The 20783-nt window shown below is 48.2% G+C and overlaps 1 protein-coding gene across 1 annotated transcript in view; it reads right to left on the bottom strand.

Annotated features, from left to right (window-relative positions):
* The window catches only part of LOC115102444 (plexin-A2-like), a 313165-nt gene that overhangs the window by 48515 nt on the left and 243867 nt on the right, over positions 1-20783 (bottom strand). The window contains exons 13-17 of the mRNA XM_029622400.2: positions 17512-17663; positions 12410-12527; positions 10998-11134; positions 9681-9848; positions 8199-8292 (exon numbers count right to left, since the gene is read on the bottom strand). Of these exons, the coding sequence (XP_029478260.1) occupies positions 8199-8292; positions 9681-9848; positions 10998-11134; positions 12410-12527; positions 17512-17663 (669 nt within the window). The remainder of the gene's footprint in view (positions 1-8198; positions 8293-9680; positions 9849-10997; positions 11135-12409; positions 12528-17511; positions 17664-20783) is intronic.

Here is a 20783-nt window from a genome sequence, read left to right as displayed (position 1 = left end):
CACTCCTCCCTGCCTGTATGCCCAGTGGCCATTTTCCCTGTGAGGGAACGAGGGTAGGACCTGCAGCACTATCACTAACAGTAGAGGAACCTGATTGATTACTGTGCTGCACTCCTGCTGCTGGGAGCCTTTTACACCCCCCCCCCCCCCCCTCTATCTCTCTATCTCTCTCAGAGGAGAAACTTAATTAAAGCTAAATACCTTTAAAGCTTCACAGCGCCAGCAAAGTACCATGCCTCCTACCTGTTGTCCTCTGCTCTAGTCTAGAGCCGGGGGGGGACCAGCGATCGATAAGAACTCATCTCGTACAAACTTGGTCCCACCATCTATTGCATTTGGCAGGAAGAAAAACCTAAGCAATGCAGACACAGTCTTTTCTAAGGCAGTGCACAGCCTAAGTGTGCAGCAGGGGGAATTGTCTTAGCTACTCAAGCCATGCTCTTTGAGGTGGAACTACAGAAGACAACGACAGAGTACAACTACAGCGTACAATGGTCTTTCTCCATGCAGGAAGGCATACGAGGCTGCATTATCAAGTAGCTAGTTGCATGGTAACATAGTCTTTGGACTGGTGCTGCTGGAGGTCTGTGGAGCATTGGGTTGGGTTCAGCAGGGAGGCAGCTCTGCTCCCGGAGGAGAAACTGAGCTAACCCAAACACGGTTCGCACAGTACAGCTTTTTGCAGCGGCTGGGCTCGGTGTCTTTGTGTTGGCCCACACCGCGAGGCCTAAATGCTCCCATGCGACTCCTGTAGTGTAGTGACATCGAAAATGGAGTTTGCATGTTAGTGAGAACTGGAATACGAAAGAGAGGGAGAGAGAGAGAGAGAGAGGCTAAGCCCTTTTAAAAACGGATACAACTCTGTTGCACTGCTGACACACTTTCTCCAAGCATCTACTACTGTAATCCCATTATACTGTATGTTACAGAGAGAGCTTAGATGAGAGTTAGAGAGAAAATACCGTGGGAAATACATACTGTCTAGTGGAGTCTGATCTTGTGCTGGCTATGATTATCAAAAGCTGTTTGTGAATGTATGTACTTATTCACTTGAAAGATACCTGCCAATAAGTATTTAATTAGCTAGATTTTCTGAGGGCTCTATTTGAACAAACCTAAACACAGTGGTACATCTAAGCGCTGGCGGTAGAGCTCTCGGTCCCTGTGTGTGTCAGACATTTCTCCACAGCCGTTATGAGCGCAGTAGCTGGCGGTGGCGCGAAAGGGCTGGGTTTTGATGAATGAACAAGTTGCAGGTGAAACGAGGGCGGTGGCCACTCATCCGACAAAACAAGGCGCAATGGGTTTGTCTAAAGTTCTGTCGGTTATTGTCGTTGTCGTCAACTCCAATTCGGCTTGGGGCCCGGTGACGAGTGATGGCAACAGTAGAAGGAGAAAAACATGCAGTGGTTGTTCAATACGTTTGGAGTGTTGTCAGGCAACATCGTCATAAACGCTTCACCGGGTATAGGCCTTTACGCATCGCACTCCTCATCTAATAAAAAAAGACTAGATGGTATTGAATGCGTGAGGCGCACTCTCAATAATCAAGATGTAGCCTTGGCCTACCATTGATACTGCATTATAGGACTGAATAATTGAAATACGATTGAAGGAGCACGTCTTTGACAACCGAACAAGAGGCGCTCTTTGAAAAGCCGAAAGGAGTATACCCCGCTGATACAGTAGGCTCACGTGAATTATGAATGGTGCATAAAACCTCAGGAGTAGACATCTAGAAAGGATTTGTGGATAGGCTACTTGGCTAATGCATGGCCAGGATGAGAAAGACAGCAGACACATTGCTGTTGAACCAGCTTTCTCTATAATAGGGTAAGGGTCGCCTATACGGACTTGTTTTCTAATCAAATGAAACGGAAAACAAGCAATTGTTAGAGGAAGTAAAATGTTTGGCAATGTGAGTGTCATCGGATTACCTCATCTCTCGTTCCATGATGTCCATATAGCCTACATGAAGAGTTTTTTTTACTCACATCCACTGTAATAACGGCAGCTGGCTAAAAGAATGTAATAGCCTACATAGATGAAAAGGGGATGTAGACTCACTGTTTTGCTGCTGTCAAACTTGACCTTTTAATAAAGCTTAGGTGATAAAAACTAAATTCAAACCGGTTTCACGAGCTAAACCCTTTATTGATAGTCTTGACTGCTTAGCGAATGCATTGGGCAGGACAACAAAAACAATGTTTTTTAATCAAATGAAACGAAATGAGAAAAAAAAAACATGTTTTTGATTTTTTTTTCTAAATACGAGGTTTACGGCACAAAAAGCACATCTCTCTTGTTCCATGGGCACTGTGCGTCACCGCTGGAAAAGCTGCGCTTCCGTTGTTAAGCCATAACCAACCGCGTTACCTTTAAAACCAGCTTTCGGTTGGTCTTAAATATCCCCACCAGTGCATTCTGAAATTGGCACTTTGGCGCACGTTTTTAAGGACACACCTCAGACATCGCCACCCTTCCCACCTCAGCACAAGACAGGTAAATGACTGATCCTGGCGCTAAGGATTGAAAAAAGAAGAGCGCCGGCTATAACAGGTAGAAAATGCAAACGGGTGTGGGTTTGACAATTGCGCTGGCTTAACGGCCAGCCAAAATAGAGCCACGTCGAAAATAGAGCCACGTCGAATAATTTCAGAGACAATTTCAGAGAAAAGTTCCATGTCGCTGTTATTTCCATGCTATAAACAGTGACGTGATACAGACAGGCACATATGCTACCACAGCATCTTTCCCTTCCTGCCTGTCAACTACTATGTCTCCCACTACCATCTGTTCAGAGCTGGAGTGGCTGGATGGATGGATGCTGCATGTGTTCAACACACACTCTCTGTGTGTGTGTGTGTGTGTGTGTGTGTGTGTGTGTGTGTGTGAGGGTGGGGGGTGGGGGGGGACTCAATTGTTCCTTCTCTTCCCTCCCTTCCTGAATCGTTTCTTCGGAGTGTGTTGATCTAAAGAGGTCACAGTCTGAATATGTCACTGAGCTTGGTGCTGCTACACTGAGTCTACAAAACATTAAGAACACCTTCCTAACATCGAGTTGAGCACCTCCCGGCACCTACTACCATACCCCATTCAGCCTGTGAATGGCACACACACACACAATCCTTTGTCTCAAGGTTTAAACATCCTTATTTAACCCGTCTTTCTCCCGTTCACTAATTGAAGTGACATCAATAAGGGATCGTAGCCTTCGCCTGGATTCACCTGGTCAGTCTGTGTCATGGAAAGAGCAGGGGTCCTTAATGTTTTGTACACTCAGTGCATATGGTAAGTGATCAGGGTAGTGAAGGGGGGAATAGTGGCATCTGAGTCCCACGCCGGGCAGGGATATCATACGCTGTCAATTATTCCACTGTAGGAATAGTTATTCTGTCAACCACCAGCTTGGAAAAGCTTCATGTATTCTACTCCAACCAGACACATTTCAATTCAATGCAATCAGATCCATTATGAAACATGCCTTTTCCACAAATACTGTACAGTCTTAGCTATCTGTCCTTAGTCTTCATCCCGTTCCTCATCCAGTATACAGGTGCTCCAGGTCAACAGCTATAAAATAATTGGAATCTTGCCTCCTATTATTTTTGCCCTGACTGGCACTGGATGGTGATGGAGAGGCGCGTTGTACAGCAGCAGCTGTAACGTTAACAGTCGGTCCCTCTGGCTGAATCCATTATAAGAGAATCTACTGCAGTCTGCAGCAGCCCACTCAGCCCAGGCACCACACGCCAGGTCTCTGACTTGGTGAGAGGGAGGCAGTAGAGGAGGGACGGGAGGACAGGAGGAAATAGGCTCCAGGGGTCATGAGTAGGAGAGAGGAGACAGCTCTGTAAAGGCCAAGGGTCAAAGGTTATGTGAGCAATATTCTTGCCCATGAGTGATATCACTCCTACACTTCATCCACTTCTTTCAATGTCCTGTTTGTTTCCACCAGCTGGTAATGCTGGCAGTAGCTCTCTCATATTAGTCACATCTGACGGCCGTGGAACAAGACGAACGACAGCAGCTGATGAAATGTTTTGTACAAGCTCGAGGTTGTGATGGTGCTGAATGTACACATTGCAGCTGTGCCATACTGAACAGGTGAAAAATCATCTCATACTAAATGAGAGTGGACGGTGCTGTGAAATATCCACTGGGCGACCAGGCTGTTAGTGTAGCCTAGCAATGAATAATGCCCTGCGTTGTTCCACAGTCAATATAACCGTGTATTGGGAAGGTGGCCAGGAGAGTAGACCATTCAGAGTTTAGAGAGGAGGGATGATGGAGAGTTTCGAGTGGAGGGGAGGGATGAATGGAGACTGGAGAGAGAAGGGGAGGGATGGATGTAGAGTTTAGAGAGGAGGGGAGGGATGGATTGAGAGTTTAGAGAGGAGGAGAGGGATGGATGGAGAGTTTAGAGAGGAGGGGAGGGATGGATGGAGAGTTTAGAGAGGAGGGGGGATGGATGTAGAGTTGAGAGGAGGAGAGGGATGGATGGAGAGTTTAGAGAGGAGGGGAGGGATGGATGGAGACTGGAGAGAGGAGGGGAGGGATGGATGGAGAGTTTAGAGAGGAGGAGAGGGATGGATGGAGACTGGAGAGAGGAGGAGAGGGATGGATGGAGAGTTTAGAGAGGGAGGAGAGGGATGGATGGAGACTGGAGAGAGGAGGGGAGGGATGGATGGAGAGTTTAGAGAGGAGGTGAGGGATGGATGTAGAGTTTAGAGAGGAGGGGAGGGATGGATGGAGAGTTTAGAGAGGAGGGGAGGAGAGGGATGGATGGAGAGTTTAGAGAGGAGGGATGGATGGAGAGTTTAGAGAGGAGGAGAGGGATGGGTGTAGAGTTTAGAGAGGAGAGGAGGGATGGGTGTAGAGTTTAGAGAGGAGGAGAGGGATGGATGGAGAGTTTAGAGAGGAGGGGAGGGATGGATGGAGAGTTTAGAGAGGAGGGGAGGGATGGATGGAGACTGGAGAGAGGAGGGATGGATGGAGAGTTTAGAGAGGAGGGGAGGGATGGATGGATGGAGAGTTTAGAGAGGAGGAAAGGGATTGATGGAGACTGGAGAGAGGAGGGAGGGATGGATGGATGGAGAGTTTAGAGAGGAGGGGAGGGATGGATGGAGACTGGAGAGAGGAGGGGAGGGGTGGATGGAGAGTTTAGAGAGGAGGTGAGGGATGGATGTAGAGTTTAGAGAGGAGGGAGGGATGGATGGATGGAGACTGGAGAGAGGAGGGGAGGGATGGATAGAGAGTTTAGAGAGGAGGGGAGGGATGGGTGGAGACTGGAGAAAGGAGGGGAGGGATGGATGTAGAGTTTAGAGAGGAGGAGAGGGATGGATGGAGACTGGAGAGAGGAGGGGAGGGGTGGATGGAGAGTTTAGAGAGGAGGTGAGGGATGGATGGAGAGTTTAGAGAGAAGATGAGGGATGGATGGAGAGTTTAGAGAGGGGGTGAGGGATGGGTGTAGAGTTTAGAGAGGAGGTGAGGGATGGATGGAGAGTTTAGAGAGGAGGTGAGGGATGGGTGTAGAGTTTAGAGAGGAGGTGAGGGATGGATGGAGAGTTTAGAGAGGAGGGGAGGGATGGATGGAGAGTTTAGAGAGGAGGGGAGGGATGGATGGAGACTGGAGAGAGGAGGGGAGGGATGGATGTAGAGTTTAGAGAGGAGGGGAGGGATGGATGTAGAGTTTAGAGGAGGAGAGGGATGGATGGAGAGTTTAGAGAGGAGGAGAGGGATGGTGCAGCTCTAGTGGATGAGGGTGAAATAACCTGAGAAGACTGGAAGACGGTGAAGAGACACAGAGGACGAAAGCCTGTCTTATTAACCATGCCTTTACCTTGAGGTAGAGAGAGGGAGCAAGATGTATCTATAGTGGAGTCTCACCATCTATTCCTTCTATGCATCTGCTCATCACGTCAGTCTATCTGAGTGTTCATTGTATGTCTCTTGGGGTGAGGTCTTTTATACAGTTTCCTAGTAGGACAATACTCTAAAGAGAAAGGTCTGATTGCATAAGGACTGTAAGTGCTGTGCTGCTTGATAGACCTAGTGAAGAGTAGGGCGCTCTCTCTCTCTCTCTCTCTCTGATCAGCTCAAATTGCTGTTGATCGCTTCCACTTCTGACAGTCTGGCTGTGTCCCAAATGCAACCCTATCCCCCTATGTAAACACACTACTTTTGACCAGTGCCATTGGGCTCTGGTTGAAAGTAGTGCACCATGTAGGGAATAGGGTGCCATTTGGGACATAACCTCTATCTATCTCATGATGACATCACATCAGCCAGGCAGACTTCTTAATGGGGGTAAAATGTGGCATGTGAAATTCTCTCGGAGGAAATGGGAGGGTGGGTCTATGAGGGGAAAAATACACCTTTTAGCTTTAATCAGGGACAATGATTAATGTTTCAATTGTGAACCAGTGACAGGTACAGAGCGTGTCAAAGAAAATTGTCTCCCTTTCTGTGCCTTCTCCTTTGTGAAGAATCGTGTGCAGGTGACGAGAGGGAAGGATGGAAGAAGGGAGACGAGAGAGGCAATTTAGTGGAAGGCAAGTGACACTTCGAAGGCTGACATGACAGGCCCTTTCTCGGCTGGGCCATGATTGCACGGCTTTCTGCCTTTCCCCCCGCGACAAATACGAAAGGAAGGGATGAAGAGATAGGTAATTGTAACCTCAGCAGTTAACAAAAATTCACATGGCGGCTTCTTCCCTCAAAGAGGAGCCGGGTGTCTGTGAGAGGAGCTCGGTAGGTGTGTGTGTGTGTGTGTGTGGGGGGGGGGGGGGGGGGGGGGTGAGACTGCACTTTAAAGAAGAAAGCCGCAGAGCTCTCAAAGCTTTCTGCCTGCTCCTGACTGACGCACCAGACAGCACCCACACACAAGTCAAATCCTATTTCAGCTCAGAGGTTTCCAAGAATTCTTTCTGATCTGACCCAGTTCTCTCTTTGTGTGAATAAAGCAGCGAGACTGTCTGTCGTCAGACCCAAAATGGCTGGGTTTCTTCGTATAAAAGGGTCTGATGGGGTAACTGTGTCCGTACATGGACACATGTAATAGAACAAAGGACTAGGTTACAGTTTTGATGTAGGCTACTGGAGCAATCATGAAGAAACCTCAGGACCCCTCAGAACCACTTTAGTGCAGAACAGTCTGTCCTGCTGGGGGGGTGGGTTGTGAATGCAGAAGGTAAGGAGACGCTACCTTGGAGAAAATCTGTTCAAATGTTCTCGAAAAAGATGATCTGAGACGCACAGAGCAGTGTTCTGGTGAAGTGTGATATCAGTCACGTAGAGGCCGTTTCAGTCAAAGAAGAAGACTTCAGAGCACGGTCATAGAGTGTGTGTGCCTGCCTGTGTGTGAGTGAGTGTGCAGTAGGCATCTGACTACAGTGTGTGTGTACGTATACAATATGTCTTTATGATTGACAGTATTTCCTGGCAGGAAGCACTTGTTCCGCACTACCTCCCCCCCACCCCTTTGCCCTCCCCAACCTTCACCCCTACCCACCGACCGTAGCGGTGGAAAAATCCCTTAATTAAACATGGGCCCCCAGGAATGGAGAGTAAATGCAATTTGTAACGATTCCCCCGTCCCGCCCGCCTGCCCCTGATTATACAGAGAAGGGCCCTTTATGCTGACCAATGTCTTCTGACAGCACTTCATCTTCTAATGGAAGCCATTAGGAACGGACCCCCCCCAGCCTTCCAAGCCCTCCATCCTGCTTAGCCCCTCCACCCCACTAAGTTCCAACCTTTCAGCCCCCCCCATCACCCTCCCACGCTCAAGATTCCAGAAAACTCCCTGTGTGAGACTTAACATTCAGGCTGAATCCTCTGAATAGACAAAACGTCTAAGTGGGGTAGAGCAGGTTAGCGTACAGTAGAGCCAGACTGTGTATAGCTGAGGCCCTGACTGACTGGCCATGGTGACGGGAGCCTGTCGGTGACCAAACGGTCTAATTAAATACTGCATGTGAACCACTCTCCAACTACTCCCTTATTTAAGGAGGCTAGTTAGAGTTAAGGGAGATGTGAGACATGGGTCATGAGGAGGTTGTAGGAAGTAGAGGGAGATGGGAGTTAGCAGGACAAGACTTTATATTCCCAACATCGTCGAGGCCAAGAGAGTGTGTTGTACTACTCATCTCCAGCATCATCTGGCCTAGTGTGTGTGTGTGCGTGTTACTACTCACGTTAACAGACTCGCGGCCGCCGTACTTGACGCGCATCCTGGGCTCCTGCACAACATCCAGATGAGTTCCTGTCACCATCAGAGGAGTGTGGCCGCTGTTTCGCACACGCACACACACACACACACACACACACACACACACACACACACACACACACACAAAGAGAGAGAGAGAAGTTTTACAAACAAACACACCAGCCAACAACAAGACCTTCTCTGCAAAACTTCCTTCCCTGCACAACCTCAGATAAATAAAAAATCTTCAAACTAACTTGTTCTTTGACAAGGCGTTTTCAGAAGATAATAGGCTTTTGAGGTAAATAAATGATTAAAGATGCTTTTAACTGACTTCACTAGAACTGTAATCAAACACAGCGGCGTTGCTCGTCTTTCAACCACCGAAGGCTTTTAGCTAGCCGTGGTCGCTAGTTAGTATGCAGCGGTTGTAGGTACGTGGCTCGACAGATAATAGACAACACACAACAAAGCCTGTGCTGACCTAAACAACACAGATGGGCAGGACAGGAGCAGGGGTCTTCTCTCTACTGGTAGGACTGTTATCGTGATCGGGACTGTTACTGCGGCTGAGCTGAAGCACTGGGGGTTATATTCGTGACCAGGCTAGCCAGGGCTGCTGGGAGCACTAGATGAGCATCACCTAGACAGAAAGTCAAAGAGTCACCAGAATCTTTGTGTGCGTGGTGCTGCTGCAGTTTCATCACCTACAGTCTAGCGGATCTCAGTGGTAAAACAAGAGTTCATCTGAGGTCCACAGAACAAAACGCCCAATGAGCACGCAGCCCCTAACCGATCCATCCAATCGGGAGTACAAGGAGGAGTGAAGCTAGGGTGTAACAGGGTGTGGGCCAGGTAAAATATACTTGTGTGTTGCATCTAATGTATAACGCGCATCTATCTCCTCCCTTCCTGTTGATCTCAGCCACGCATTCCTGGGTTGTGTTTATGTGGACTGCACCCTGACAGCCCGTTTGATCCCCAGGCCTGAGAGAAGGCATGGGGTGCGGCTCACGCTTCGGAAAAGACAGAATAGGTTTTGACGAAACAATGCGGTGCCCCTCCCCTCTTCTCCCGGTCTCTCAGAGGAGAGAGTGATGGAAGACACGCTGCTCTGTCTTCTCTTCCGGACTCAACTCCATCTCGGCGGCCATCTGCTCCACACTCACGCCTCTGCCACATGTTTGCAGTCTCTCTCTCTCACTCAGCCCTCATCATCCCTCTCTTTAATTACAAATCCTGTCTGCCTGGGAGATGCTGCAGCGAAGCGATCCCTACCGCCGGCACGTCTGGTCTTTTGTCTGACTACAGCTCTGCACTATCTAACCCTGACTCACCCAAGCCAACTCCTGCTGTTAACTAGCAGTGCTGGTGGGGTTAGTTTAATGGTGGCTTCTATGAAGGACTAGGGAGTAGAGAGGGTCCAGTTCCTGATGCTGATATCGAGGAGCGTCGGTGTTGATGTTACCTGGCGATGCTCCACTCTGGCTCGATGCGCTGGACGGTGGGGTCCTCGATGTAGTCGAAACTCAGACTCTCCTTGACCTGGGCCCGGTCCACGCTCACGCTGATCTGCACCGAACCCACCCCAGTCAGGGAGGGGGCCGAGTAACACACGATCTCCGTCATGGTCCTCCTGCACACACACACACCCACACACACATCCGCCAACATACAGTCAATGTCTGCATCTCCTCTTCATTTTTCTTCACCTTTCTCTATCCCTCTCTATGGATCCTTGCCCTACCTGTCCACCCCCCTGAAACTAGCCCTGTTCATTAGCCCACCCTTCTCTCCTCTCTCGCCACGGTCAGAATCACAGTGGAGAACAATTAGCCCGGATCTCATTAGAGCTGCCTTGACTTCTCATTCTTACAGCGTCACAATGAGACCTCCGCCCTTCCCTTCCGCTGCACTGCTTTAAATAGATAGTTGAAAAGAGAGGGAGAGGGAGAGAGAGAGGAGAGGGAGGGGTGGAGAGAGAGAGGAGAGGAGAGGGAGGGGTGGAGAGAGAGAGGAGAGGGAGGGGTGGAGAGAGAGAGGAGAGGGAGGGGTGGAGAGAGAGAGGAGAGGGAGGGGTGGAGAGAGAGAGGAGAGGGAGGGGTGGAGAGAGAGAGGGGTAGGGAGAAAGATGGAGAGCATGAAGGAGACTGGTAGAGCGGGAGAGAAAGCTAGATATACAGAAAGACAGAGAGCGAGAGAGAGAAAAAGAGAGAGAAAGAAAGAGAGAGAGCGAGAGAGAAATAAAGAAAGAAAGAAAGAAAGAAAGAAAGAAAGAAAGAAAGAAAGCGAGAGAGAGAGAAAGAAAGCGAGAGAGAGAGAAAGAAAGAGAGAGAAAGAAAGAGAGAGAGAGAAAGAAAGAGAGAGCAGATGAAATGAAAACAGTAAAGGTAACTGAAAAGGGGAACAACTCTCAGGCAGGGGAGCATAAGGTTGTCTGGAGGCTATTATTAGAGAGGTTTGATGCAGTGGGTCATCAAAACCTTATTAAGAATTGCAGACGTTTCTGACTGGAAGAGAAGGAGAGATGCCCCTAGGGGGCTCTCACTTAGATGAAAAAAAGAGTGAGAGAGAGAGAGAGAGACCACTGGGTAACAGCACAATTTACATATATTTATTATGACGGAAGTTTTGAAAACATTACAAATGGAATTTCTTTCTTCTAACTTCTCTGTCTTCCACGGGAGGAGAGATCAGGAAGAGACTCATACAGGATGTAATGAACTACCACAAATGAACTAGTCAGTGTAAGGAGGAGAGGGGGTGAGATGAGTCTCTCACTTACCCGTAGAACTCGCAGGTCTGGTTTCCAAAGAGGACGGTGACACTGCTGCCAGCGCCCAGGTTCTCCCCCGTGATGGTCACCTTGGTGCCCCCAGACTCAGGCCCTCTGCTGGGGGACAGGCCCTGCACTGATGGCATCTAGAGGTGGAATGGAGATCGGAGGGGCAGTTATTTATTTTCCTTCCTCTAGGACTGTAATGCACTCAGCTATCATACACCTCCTGTCCCTCTAACAGTACACTCTATACTGAGCCACAGCAGAAAATAACAGCTTTCAACTGCCCCGATCCGTGGCATGCCCACTCTCTGCACTGCGACCCCATCCTGTGTTGTGTTGCTGTGTTCTGCATTGCTGAGTTCTATACCACTGGGCCTTTTAAAAAGGCAGTCTGGAAATAACTGACGCCGGGTCACCCTGCCTGTCGTCATCAGCAGACAGACAGACAGACAGACAGACAGACAGACAGACAGACAGACAGACAGACAGACAGACAGACAGACAGACAGACGAAGAAACATCAACACAGCATGGGTGGAATCCTGAGAGACACTGACAAAACAGAGTCAGACTGCTCCTCAGTGCCACAGACACACTTAGAGGGACACACACACACACGCGGAGGGTGTTCGGTTGTCTACTAAATAGAAGAGAGCTTTTGTTGTGTGTCATTTTCTTTACCGGGGCTGTGATATTAGGGAATTGCAGGTAAAGTACTGTGGTACCCAGGCACAGCGCTGTGATGATGTCACAACTCCCTGAGCAGCAACATGAATTATGGGTGTCAAAAGTGTCAGTGAAGACACACAAACATCACACACGGTTCCTCACTCCGTGCTGTGCTAGTCGGGGGATAGGCTAAAGCGGTACTCTGAAAACAGTTCTGGTAATTACTAGCGGCTGTTAATTGTTAAGGGGTGGCTAATTGGGAGTGTGTGAAAGGGAGCGTTGATTATCAGTTAGCTGCAGGCTAGCTTTAGTACGGGTGAGATACAGGTGTGGACGAAGGCAAGTGTGGAGGTGTTCATTCAGGTATCCTCCTATGGTTTACTACTGCACGACAACAGCTACTGTTGACAACACCTATTGTCTATTTAATCACTGCTGATTCCCTGGGCACCTCTATGGTAATGACTGTGCTATTATGTATTTCAACATAACATACTTCAAGAAAAGGCTTCATCATTTCAGTTCATTGGTAGGCCTTTTATACCTTATTCTCTGGCTTACAAGACAACAACGGCGGGCGGCATGGAAGAAAGCTTGAGGAACACTTCTCTTCCTCATTCTGAAACCTTTTCACAGTCTCCAGCCAATCGTGTAGAGTTATTGGTTATTTTTCCAAGTTTCTTACTTTTTCATGACTATTTTGTATGGGAAAAATACTTATATAATAGTCATGATAACAGTCTTACCACAAAAGCGTAGAGCTGGGCAGAGCGAGTCTTGAGGTCAGGTCTGCACTCCCCAACACACAGCTGGACCGGGCCAGGCTTGCTGTCTGCTGGTGCTGCGTCCATCTCACACACTATCCTGGAAAAGAACACCACACACACACCGTCAGACACACCATCCAGCAACGAGGAGACGAAACACAGTCCGACACTCAGCCAGACATCTAAAAACAGTGCTCCACAAACAAGGAGCGCATGATCACAACGCTATCTAGCACGTCTATTCAGCATTTGTACAATACAGCTCAATGTCACGGAGTACATTATTCAACACAAAGCACATACTGTACATAACAATGTGCTTTGTCATCCATTCCCATCGAGACAGTAGTGTTCTCAGCCAGTCCCTGTTCAGACTTCACCAGGTAGACTCTCATATATATGTTGGACTGGGAGGAAAAGTTACGAGGGTCATTATGGGCCTCTACGTTATCGATCTCATCTCGTGATGTCATCTACTCTCCGGCTCTCTGATTGGTTTACGTGACACATCCAAGGCAGGCCATTTAGAAAGGCATTGCACTGTACTCGCGCACGTGACATTAAAAAACGCGGAACTTAATTGAACTGGACACCTCGCCGCGTACAGCTCCACCAGTCGCCACACCACTCATAGCAGTAGCCCTATAACTTCCTGGTGAGTGGAGGGGCCTAGACATCATAAATAGCCTTCCACAGACAATCCCCCCGCCGTGCTGATCAAGCTCCAGCGTCGGCGTAGCAACGTCAAATATAAATCACAGTCAGAAACCCGGCCGACACCCCACGGAGGATCAATGCAGCTTCATCATAAGGCGTGATCAGGTGTCTCCCTCCGCCGGCAGGTGGCCAGATCAAATGACATAATAAAACCAGGAGGCCTATCGATCGGCGCTTGTGGAAAGTAATAAAGAACAAGAATCAATCATGGTGTTGAGGGAGATGAGGAGAGACGGCGCGAGAGAGAGCCAGAGAGAAAGAGAAAATGAGAAAGAGAGATGGAGAGTAGGGTGGCCACATCATTGTTTCTCTAGCGCTTATCTCCTGAATCACAATTAATGAGGCCAAGAGAGCTCCTGGTTGGGCTGAGAGGAAGAGATTTACTCCCAGGCAGGGACCAGTGTTTCTCCTATATGCAATCGTGGCCGCCACTTCAAAACATAAATAATAAGAATATACTATATAATATATATATAAATGTATTTAAAAAAAATTGGGGTGGTAAAACGTTTTCACAGTAAACTTAAACTTTCATCACGCACACCTGTCCCCCGTTCCCACTGATTAGTACTTGTATAAGTGTTCCCTTTGGTTTCCATTGGGCTGTCAATTATTGTTCCAATGCGTGTGAGTTTGTGCGCGTTGCGTACCTGTGCTGCGTGTTTTGGCTTTCGTACCGTTGGGGATAGCGCAGATGATTACGGGTCTCGTCCCGTGTGTTAATCACTGTGCGCTTGTGTTATTTATTTACGCTCTTTTGTTCTCGGTTTCTACCCTGTGTTTCGTTCCATGTTTATTTGGTCTTCGCCCCCGTGCCTTTACACGTTATGCCGTAATTTGGGTTTAATAAAAAACAAACCATTTTTATATTATATTATTATATTTTATAACAATTGTAGGAAATGAGCTTTAAAGCTGAACATTTTCTCTCAGCACCATGACAAAATGTGCAGAAATGCAGGAAACTAGCTTGATAATAGCAAAATTGTGTCTTAGCGCCCAAGAGGGGGGCCTCTAAGATCACGCTGCGACCATTGCGGTGTGTTGTAGTTACTTCACAATACCAGTCTAACTGACAGAGTGAAAAGAAGGAAGTCTGTACAGAATAAACATATTCTAAAACATGCATCCCGTTTTGCTCTCTGCAAAAAATGTGGCAAAGCAATTCACTTTTTGTTCTGAATACAAAGTGTTATGTTTGGGGCAAATCCAATACAACACATTACTGTACTACTCCATATTTTCAAGCATAGTGGTGGCTGCATCATGTTATGGTTATGCTTGTAATCGTTAAGGACTGGGGAGTTTTTCAGGATAAGAAACGGAAGGGAGCTAAGCACAGGCAAATTCCTCTGGAACCTGGTGCAGTCTGATTTCCACCAAACACTGGGAGATTAAATTAACTTTCAGTAGGACAATAACCTAAAACACAAGGCCAAGTCTAGACTGGGGTTGCTTACCAAGAGGACAGTGAATGTTCCTGAGTGGCAAAGTTACAGTTTGGACTTAAATCTACTTGAAAATCTATGGCAAGACCTGAAAATGGTTGTCTAGCAATGATCAACAACCAATTTGGCAGAATAGTGGGCAAATGTTACACAATCCAGGTGTGGAAAGCTCTTACAGACTTACCCAGAAAGACTCACAGCTGTAATTGCTGGCAAAGGTGCTTCTACAAAGTATTGACTCAGGGGTGCCAAATACTTACGTAAATTAGATATCTGTATTTCATTTTCATAACATTTGCTCATATCTAAAAACAGGTTTTCACTTTGTCATTATGGGGTATTATTGTGTGTAGATGGGTGAGAAAACCTTTATTCCATTTTGAATTCAGGCTGTAACCCGACAAAACGTGGAACAAGTCAACGGGTATGAATACTTCCGGAAGGCACCGTATGTAACACATATATGTTACAAACCAAAAATGTTAAACAATGTTACTTTTGTCCTCCGAAGACGGGGGGTGGTGGGATGTCCAATAGTAAAAAAAAGAAAGAAAAAAAGCAACTAAACAAATAAATAAATAAATAATCTGTTGACTGGAGTACAGCTTGTGGTGCAAACCACTCTAGTCCGACCAAGGCAAGACTAACAGGGCAGAGAACCAACAGGTTGACAATGTGTGCTAACTTCTGCTAAGTCAGGGATCCAGACCACTACGCCAACACCACCCACAACCCTACCCCTTCTTAGTCACAGTAATACTGCTGCTGGGGACCTCGGCCAGGTTTCTAATTTCCCCCTCTGACACGTTTTACACGGCAAAATAAATGAATTCACTCCAGCAGTGTCCCAATCGGATTAAACTGCTGTCAGATCGGTGCACTGCTGACAAATGGTCCCCTACAGCCAGTGTGACATGCAGTGCATTTCAATTATACACACACACATACACACAGCCAGACCTCCCCAAACACTTACGGTGCTAAAATAGAACTTTACCCCACACAACACCAACTATCCCCCAACCTAGCTACCAAAGACTATTTCAAAAGCATCTGCCTTAATAGCAATGGCTAAAATACTTCCCTCCTGGATGTTTAGAGGAGAATACACGCACAGCAAAGTGTCAAATGAACTCCTTTGAAAGTTCTCTGATTTGCCTCAGTATCGGTGCTGAGGTATACCTGATGTGGGTGTGTATAGTAGTCAACACCGCAGCAGGACCGTGCTGCAGTGCTCCTCGGGGTTCAGAGGGAGGGCAGAAGAAGGCCAGCAGAGGAATTAAGGTTAAGGACTTCACTCCACAGAGGAGTCTGTTCTACTCTGTTCTGTGGTGTGCCAGGCTACCTTTGTCTCCGCAGGCCTCAGCTCCAACACGAAAGCCACAAATCTGTCTTCTACCCCGCTGACTCCAAGTCATTGTCCTTTCATTCAAATGGAGGAAGAGAGAGTGACAGGGCACTTTTTCTGTCTGTCTGCATATCCTCCTTTTGCTCTGCACTCCTCTCCAGTCAGGGTCAGGATGGTAGAGTGCTGCTGTGTGCTAACAGAGAGGGTTCCATTTGAGTCAATCGTCACCTGTCAAGGTGAGGGCACCCATAAGCCACCACTCCTCTCCAGTCAGGGTCAGGATGGTAGAGTGCTGCTGTGTGCTAACAGAGAGGGTTCCATTTGAGTCAATCGTCACCTGTCAAGGTGAGGGCACCCATAAGCCACCACTCCATTCCACTCAGGGTCAGGATGGTAGAGTGCTGCTGTGTGCTGACAGGGAGGGTCAGGGGTCATTCACCTGAGAGGTGTACAGGACACATACACTTGTCTGTCTCTGTGAAGACAGAGAGCACTGTTACAGTACTGCTGTGACAGGGAGGGTCTATGTACCCATCTAGGTGAGGGCAGGGGTATCCACAATGCACTGCTCTCCTGACTCAGCCGTTCTGACTCAACTGTCTAGTCTATCTGTGGGAGGCAGCAGGAAGCCAATTATGAAACATGGGCCACGGACAATTAGTGAAGGGAGATGGGACAGGCTTAATGTGCTCTCTGCAGCACCAGGCAATTAAAACAATTAAACAAAGGTAAACACACACAGAGGTTCTGGGACTGACGGGTTGTGTATGTCTGTCTGTGTGTATGTGTGTGTTTGTGTGGGTTATCTTCCTGTACGAGAAAACAACAGGCCGAGACTGATGGCCTTGCTCCAGTCATAATTAAGAGAGTAGTCTCTCTGGTGTGTGTGTGTGTGTGTGTGTGTGTGTGTGTGTGTGTGTGTGTGTGAGAGAGCGAAAGAGAGAGAGAGAGAGAGAGAGAGAGAGAGAGAGAGAGAGTGTGCATGCTTGTCTGTGTGTGTGTCTGAGTGTCTCTGTGCATTTGCCTTTGTTTGCATGTGTGTGTGTGCCTGTCTCTGTGGGTGTGTGTGTGTGTGTGTGTGTGCGTACGTGCCTCTCTCTGTGTGGGTGTGTGTGTGTGTGTGTGTGTGTGTGAGCTGCCAGCTTGTGTTAGATGGTCCAGTCTCATACCGTTGCATACAGCTCCAAGGCTTGACAGTGAACACAATTAGGCCTATGTGATGTTCATTTACTTTTACTGTGCTTTTACCCACCTCTCAGTGGTCTGAAATCTGCAGACTTAGTGACTGCATGGCTGTTGTTGGATAGTCTTAAAATGGAGAAAGAACTGGGAACTGAGATCATTTGTTGTGAAGATAATATAGGGTTTCTCCTTTTTGTTCATTCTATTTCAAGGCATCTTCTACCATTATTCCATTACTGTTCTGTGGAAACATGTTCCATTCACCTAACACTGTCATTGATTAATTGGCTAGGAATTTCTACAGTTTAAAAAAATATATAATAATTGAAATCCAAGGTTAGGGTTAAGGCTAGGTTAATGTGTGTGTGACCTGTGTGTTGACTTACTGTTCTGCGATGATGTAGCCTTCCTCCACAGGGGAACACTTGACTCCAGCCACCTCCACGTTGTCCACCATCTCACTGAACGCCAGGCCCAGGTTCATGCCATGGATGGTCACCCTGGTACCCCCCTCTGGAGGGCCAGCTACTGGGGTCACCTGCAGAGGTCAAAGGGGAGAGAGGTCAGAGGTTAAGGGAGAAACATACGTCATACTTTACACCATGGCATTCCATAGTAACGTGGTATTCCCTGACAATCTAAAGGTTTTGACAATGACGATCATAATATGGTATTGTGTATCTCTAGGCTTTCTATCTCGTAAGATGGATATTGCGAGAGACCCTCCTTACTGTATGTAGCTGGTCATAGGGGTTCTGAGCAGAAATTAAAAGCTTTTTCAACCTCCGACCCCAACCACCCGTTTAAGAAAACAGGCATGATGTCATCACACCATAGCCCACCTGAAAGAGGGGACTAATGGAACCGGCATCATTACTCCTAGAAGGATGATGTCATCGTTCACTTCACATAACACAACACACAAACATAACCCTCAACTACCAGCACCATCTTCTAATATACTGTATATACTGTACACTGTATATATGTTATGTATTAATAAAGCCAATTCAAATAATGTGGCCAAACACAAAAACCTGGAGGGTGAATTAACATTCCGGATACCTGCCTAGTCCCCTGATCTGCTGCTGCTGTTGCCATGGGTGATCAATCTAACAAGAGACCATATTAGTGCTCAGTGCAGCCCACCTTGTAATAAAATACAATATGGCTGCCCAGCATGACCTTGGCTCTGGGTGGCATGCTGCCTTCTGTGCTGCACAGCCCCTCAGTGGCTAGGAGCTGGCTGCTGTCCAGAGGAGAGGAGTGTGTGTGTGTGTGTGTGTGTGTGAGGAGGAGGAGAGAAAAGGAGAGGGAAGAGAAGAGAGGAGCAGGAGGAGGGGACACACACACACACACACAATACCATCTCCATGTGTGAAGTCACAGCCACAGCCTCTATGTAAACAATCAATATGCCATTACTGGGCACGCATGTGGAAGTAAAACCAACAAAAGTGTCCAGCATTATAATCCGGTGCCCGCTTTCTGGTCCGCATTCACCCCTGCCACGTGAGAGTGGCGAGCGGTGGGTCTCTCTCTCTACCTTCCTGCGTCTGTGGGTGCCCACTTATGCGTTCTACTAACCCAGTGGGACGTCTGCATTGTAATCTAGATTTTGTGGACATTAATTGCTCTGGATGTAACGTAAGTGTGTCACTGCACTGCCTGGGGGTCTGAATACATCAATGTTTTAGTGCTACTTGGGCATGCAGGGTACAGGGGGAAACACAGTGGAGAGAGGAGGAGGCCTGGCTAAATATATCCATGTCAGACCCAGCCTGGAACAATCCCAAACAACTTAGGGATACTTACATAAGAAATGGGGGAGGTTTAGTGCCCCAGAGAGAGGAGAGAGAGAGAGCGAGAGCGAGAGCGAGAGAGAGAGTAGAATAATTGTTCTGGGTGCCACTCTGGAAGGTGTGGTAGCCATAGGGGAAGCACAGCATGATAGATGATGTAATGGTCGGTGCAGTATCTCTAGTGAAAGCGTGTGAGACGCTCTCCTAGCCAGAAGCTGCAGTATAACTCTTCTGATGACAGGCCGGACATGGGATACAACTTGAATAACTTGAATCCATTCATGAAGCCCATATCACTGAGCTGCCATTGGCAGAAAGAGGCTTGAGTATTCAGATGAGTATAAATATCCCTTTGTGTGGCACCACATCAAAGTTATCAAAGACTCCCCCTCAAAGACTTGGAGAGCAGAGATGCTCCGTGTCTGACCCTGGCTCTATCTCCGTGGCAGATGAACAATTGGACGACGCCCACAGAAGTCCCTAAGAACCAATTCCAAACCCGTGGTTACATGGTGACACGCTAATCAACTCCTAATGAACAAAGACAGACTGGGATCTGGCTCATCAGCAGGAATGCTGTGTGTGTGTGTGTCTCAGTGTGTGTTTGTGTGTGTGTGAGCGAGCAGCTTTCTACTTATGCTACATCCTCCTCTCCTCTCTCGTCTCCTCTCAGTCTAAGTGACACACTACTCCACTTCAGGCGCCCGCCGCCCGCCCGCCTGTTTGTCTTAACACTAAACACTGACTCTCTACTCTCTCAGCCCTAGCCAGGCAAGAGAGGATTGCTCATTGGGCATGCACGCACCTCCTGCTGCCGACAGACCCCGCCCCCCCCTCCCCAGCTCCACGCTCCCTGTGTAATCCTTTTAAGAGGAGCTCTGCTGCCCGCACGGCTTTGTCACACTGTGTCAATGGATGGTAATTTCAAGAAAACAGCCAGCCAGCTCACACATGCCCACTTCCTCTCCCCTAGATACAGCTCCAGGGATGTGAAGGGTGGGCCGGTGGGGGTGGGGGGGGGGGTACAAATGGCCATTTCCTAACACATGCTACTAGATTTGTGATTGGGAAGGATGAGAAAGGAGAAGAACAGGAAGGGGGTGGGGGGGTGAGATGACTGAATGAAAGGAAAAGATGGAGAAGTGTAGAGGGGGTGAGAAGGAGAAGGGTACAGGGGGTGAGAAGGAGAAGGGTACAGGGGGTGAGAAGGAGAAGGGTACAGGGGGTGAGAAGGAGAAGTGTACAGGGAGCTGAGAACGAGAAGTGTACAGGGGGTGAGAAGGAGAAGGGTACAGGGGGTGAGAAGAAGAAGGGTACAGGGGTGAGAAGAAGAAGGATACAGGGGTGAGAAGAAGAAGTGTACAGGGAGGTGAGAAGAAGAAGTGTACAGGGGGTGAGAAGGAGAAGGGTACAGGGGGTGAGAAGGAGAAGGGTACAGGGGGTGAGAAGGAGAAGGGTACAGGGGGTGAGAAGAAGAAGGGTACAGGGGGGTGAGAAGAAGAAGGGTACAGGGGGTGAGAAGAAGAAGGGTACAGGGGGTGAGAAGAAGAAGTGTAGAGGGGGTGAGAAGGAGAAGGGTACAGGGAGGTGAGAAGGAGAAGTGTACAGGGAGGTGAGAAGGAGAAGTGTACAGGGGGTGAGAAGGAGAAGGGTACAGGGGGTGAGAAGGAGAAGGGTACAGGGGGTGAGAAGGAGAAGGGTACAGGGAGGTGAGAAGGAGAAGTGTACAGGGAGGTGAGAAGGAGAAGTGTACAGGGAGGTGAGAAGGAGAAGGGTACAGGGGGTGAGAAGGAGAAGGGTACAGGGGGTGAGAAGGAGAAGGGTACAGGGGGTGAGAAGAAGAAGGGTACAGGGGG

Source organism: Oncorhynchus nerka, linkage group LG20, assembly GCF_034236695.1.
Source record: "Oncorhynchus nerka isolate Pitt River linkage group LG20, Oner_Uvic_2.0, whole genome shotgun sequence".
Taxonomy (NCBI): domain Eukaryota; kingdom Metazoa; phylum Chordata; class Actinopteri; order Salmoniformes; family Salmonidae; genus Oncorhynchus; species Oncorhynchus nerka.
This window is presented reverse-complemented; position numbering and strand designations above follow the sequence as displayed.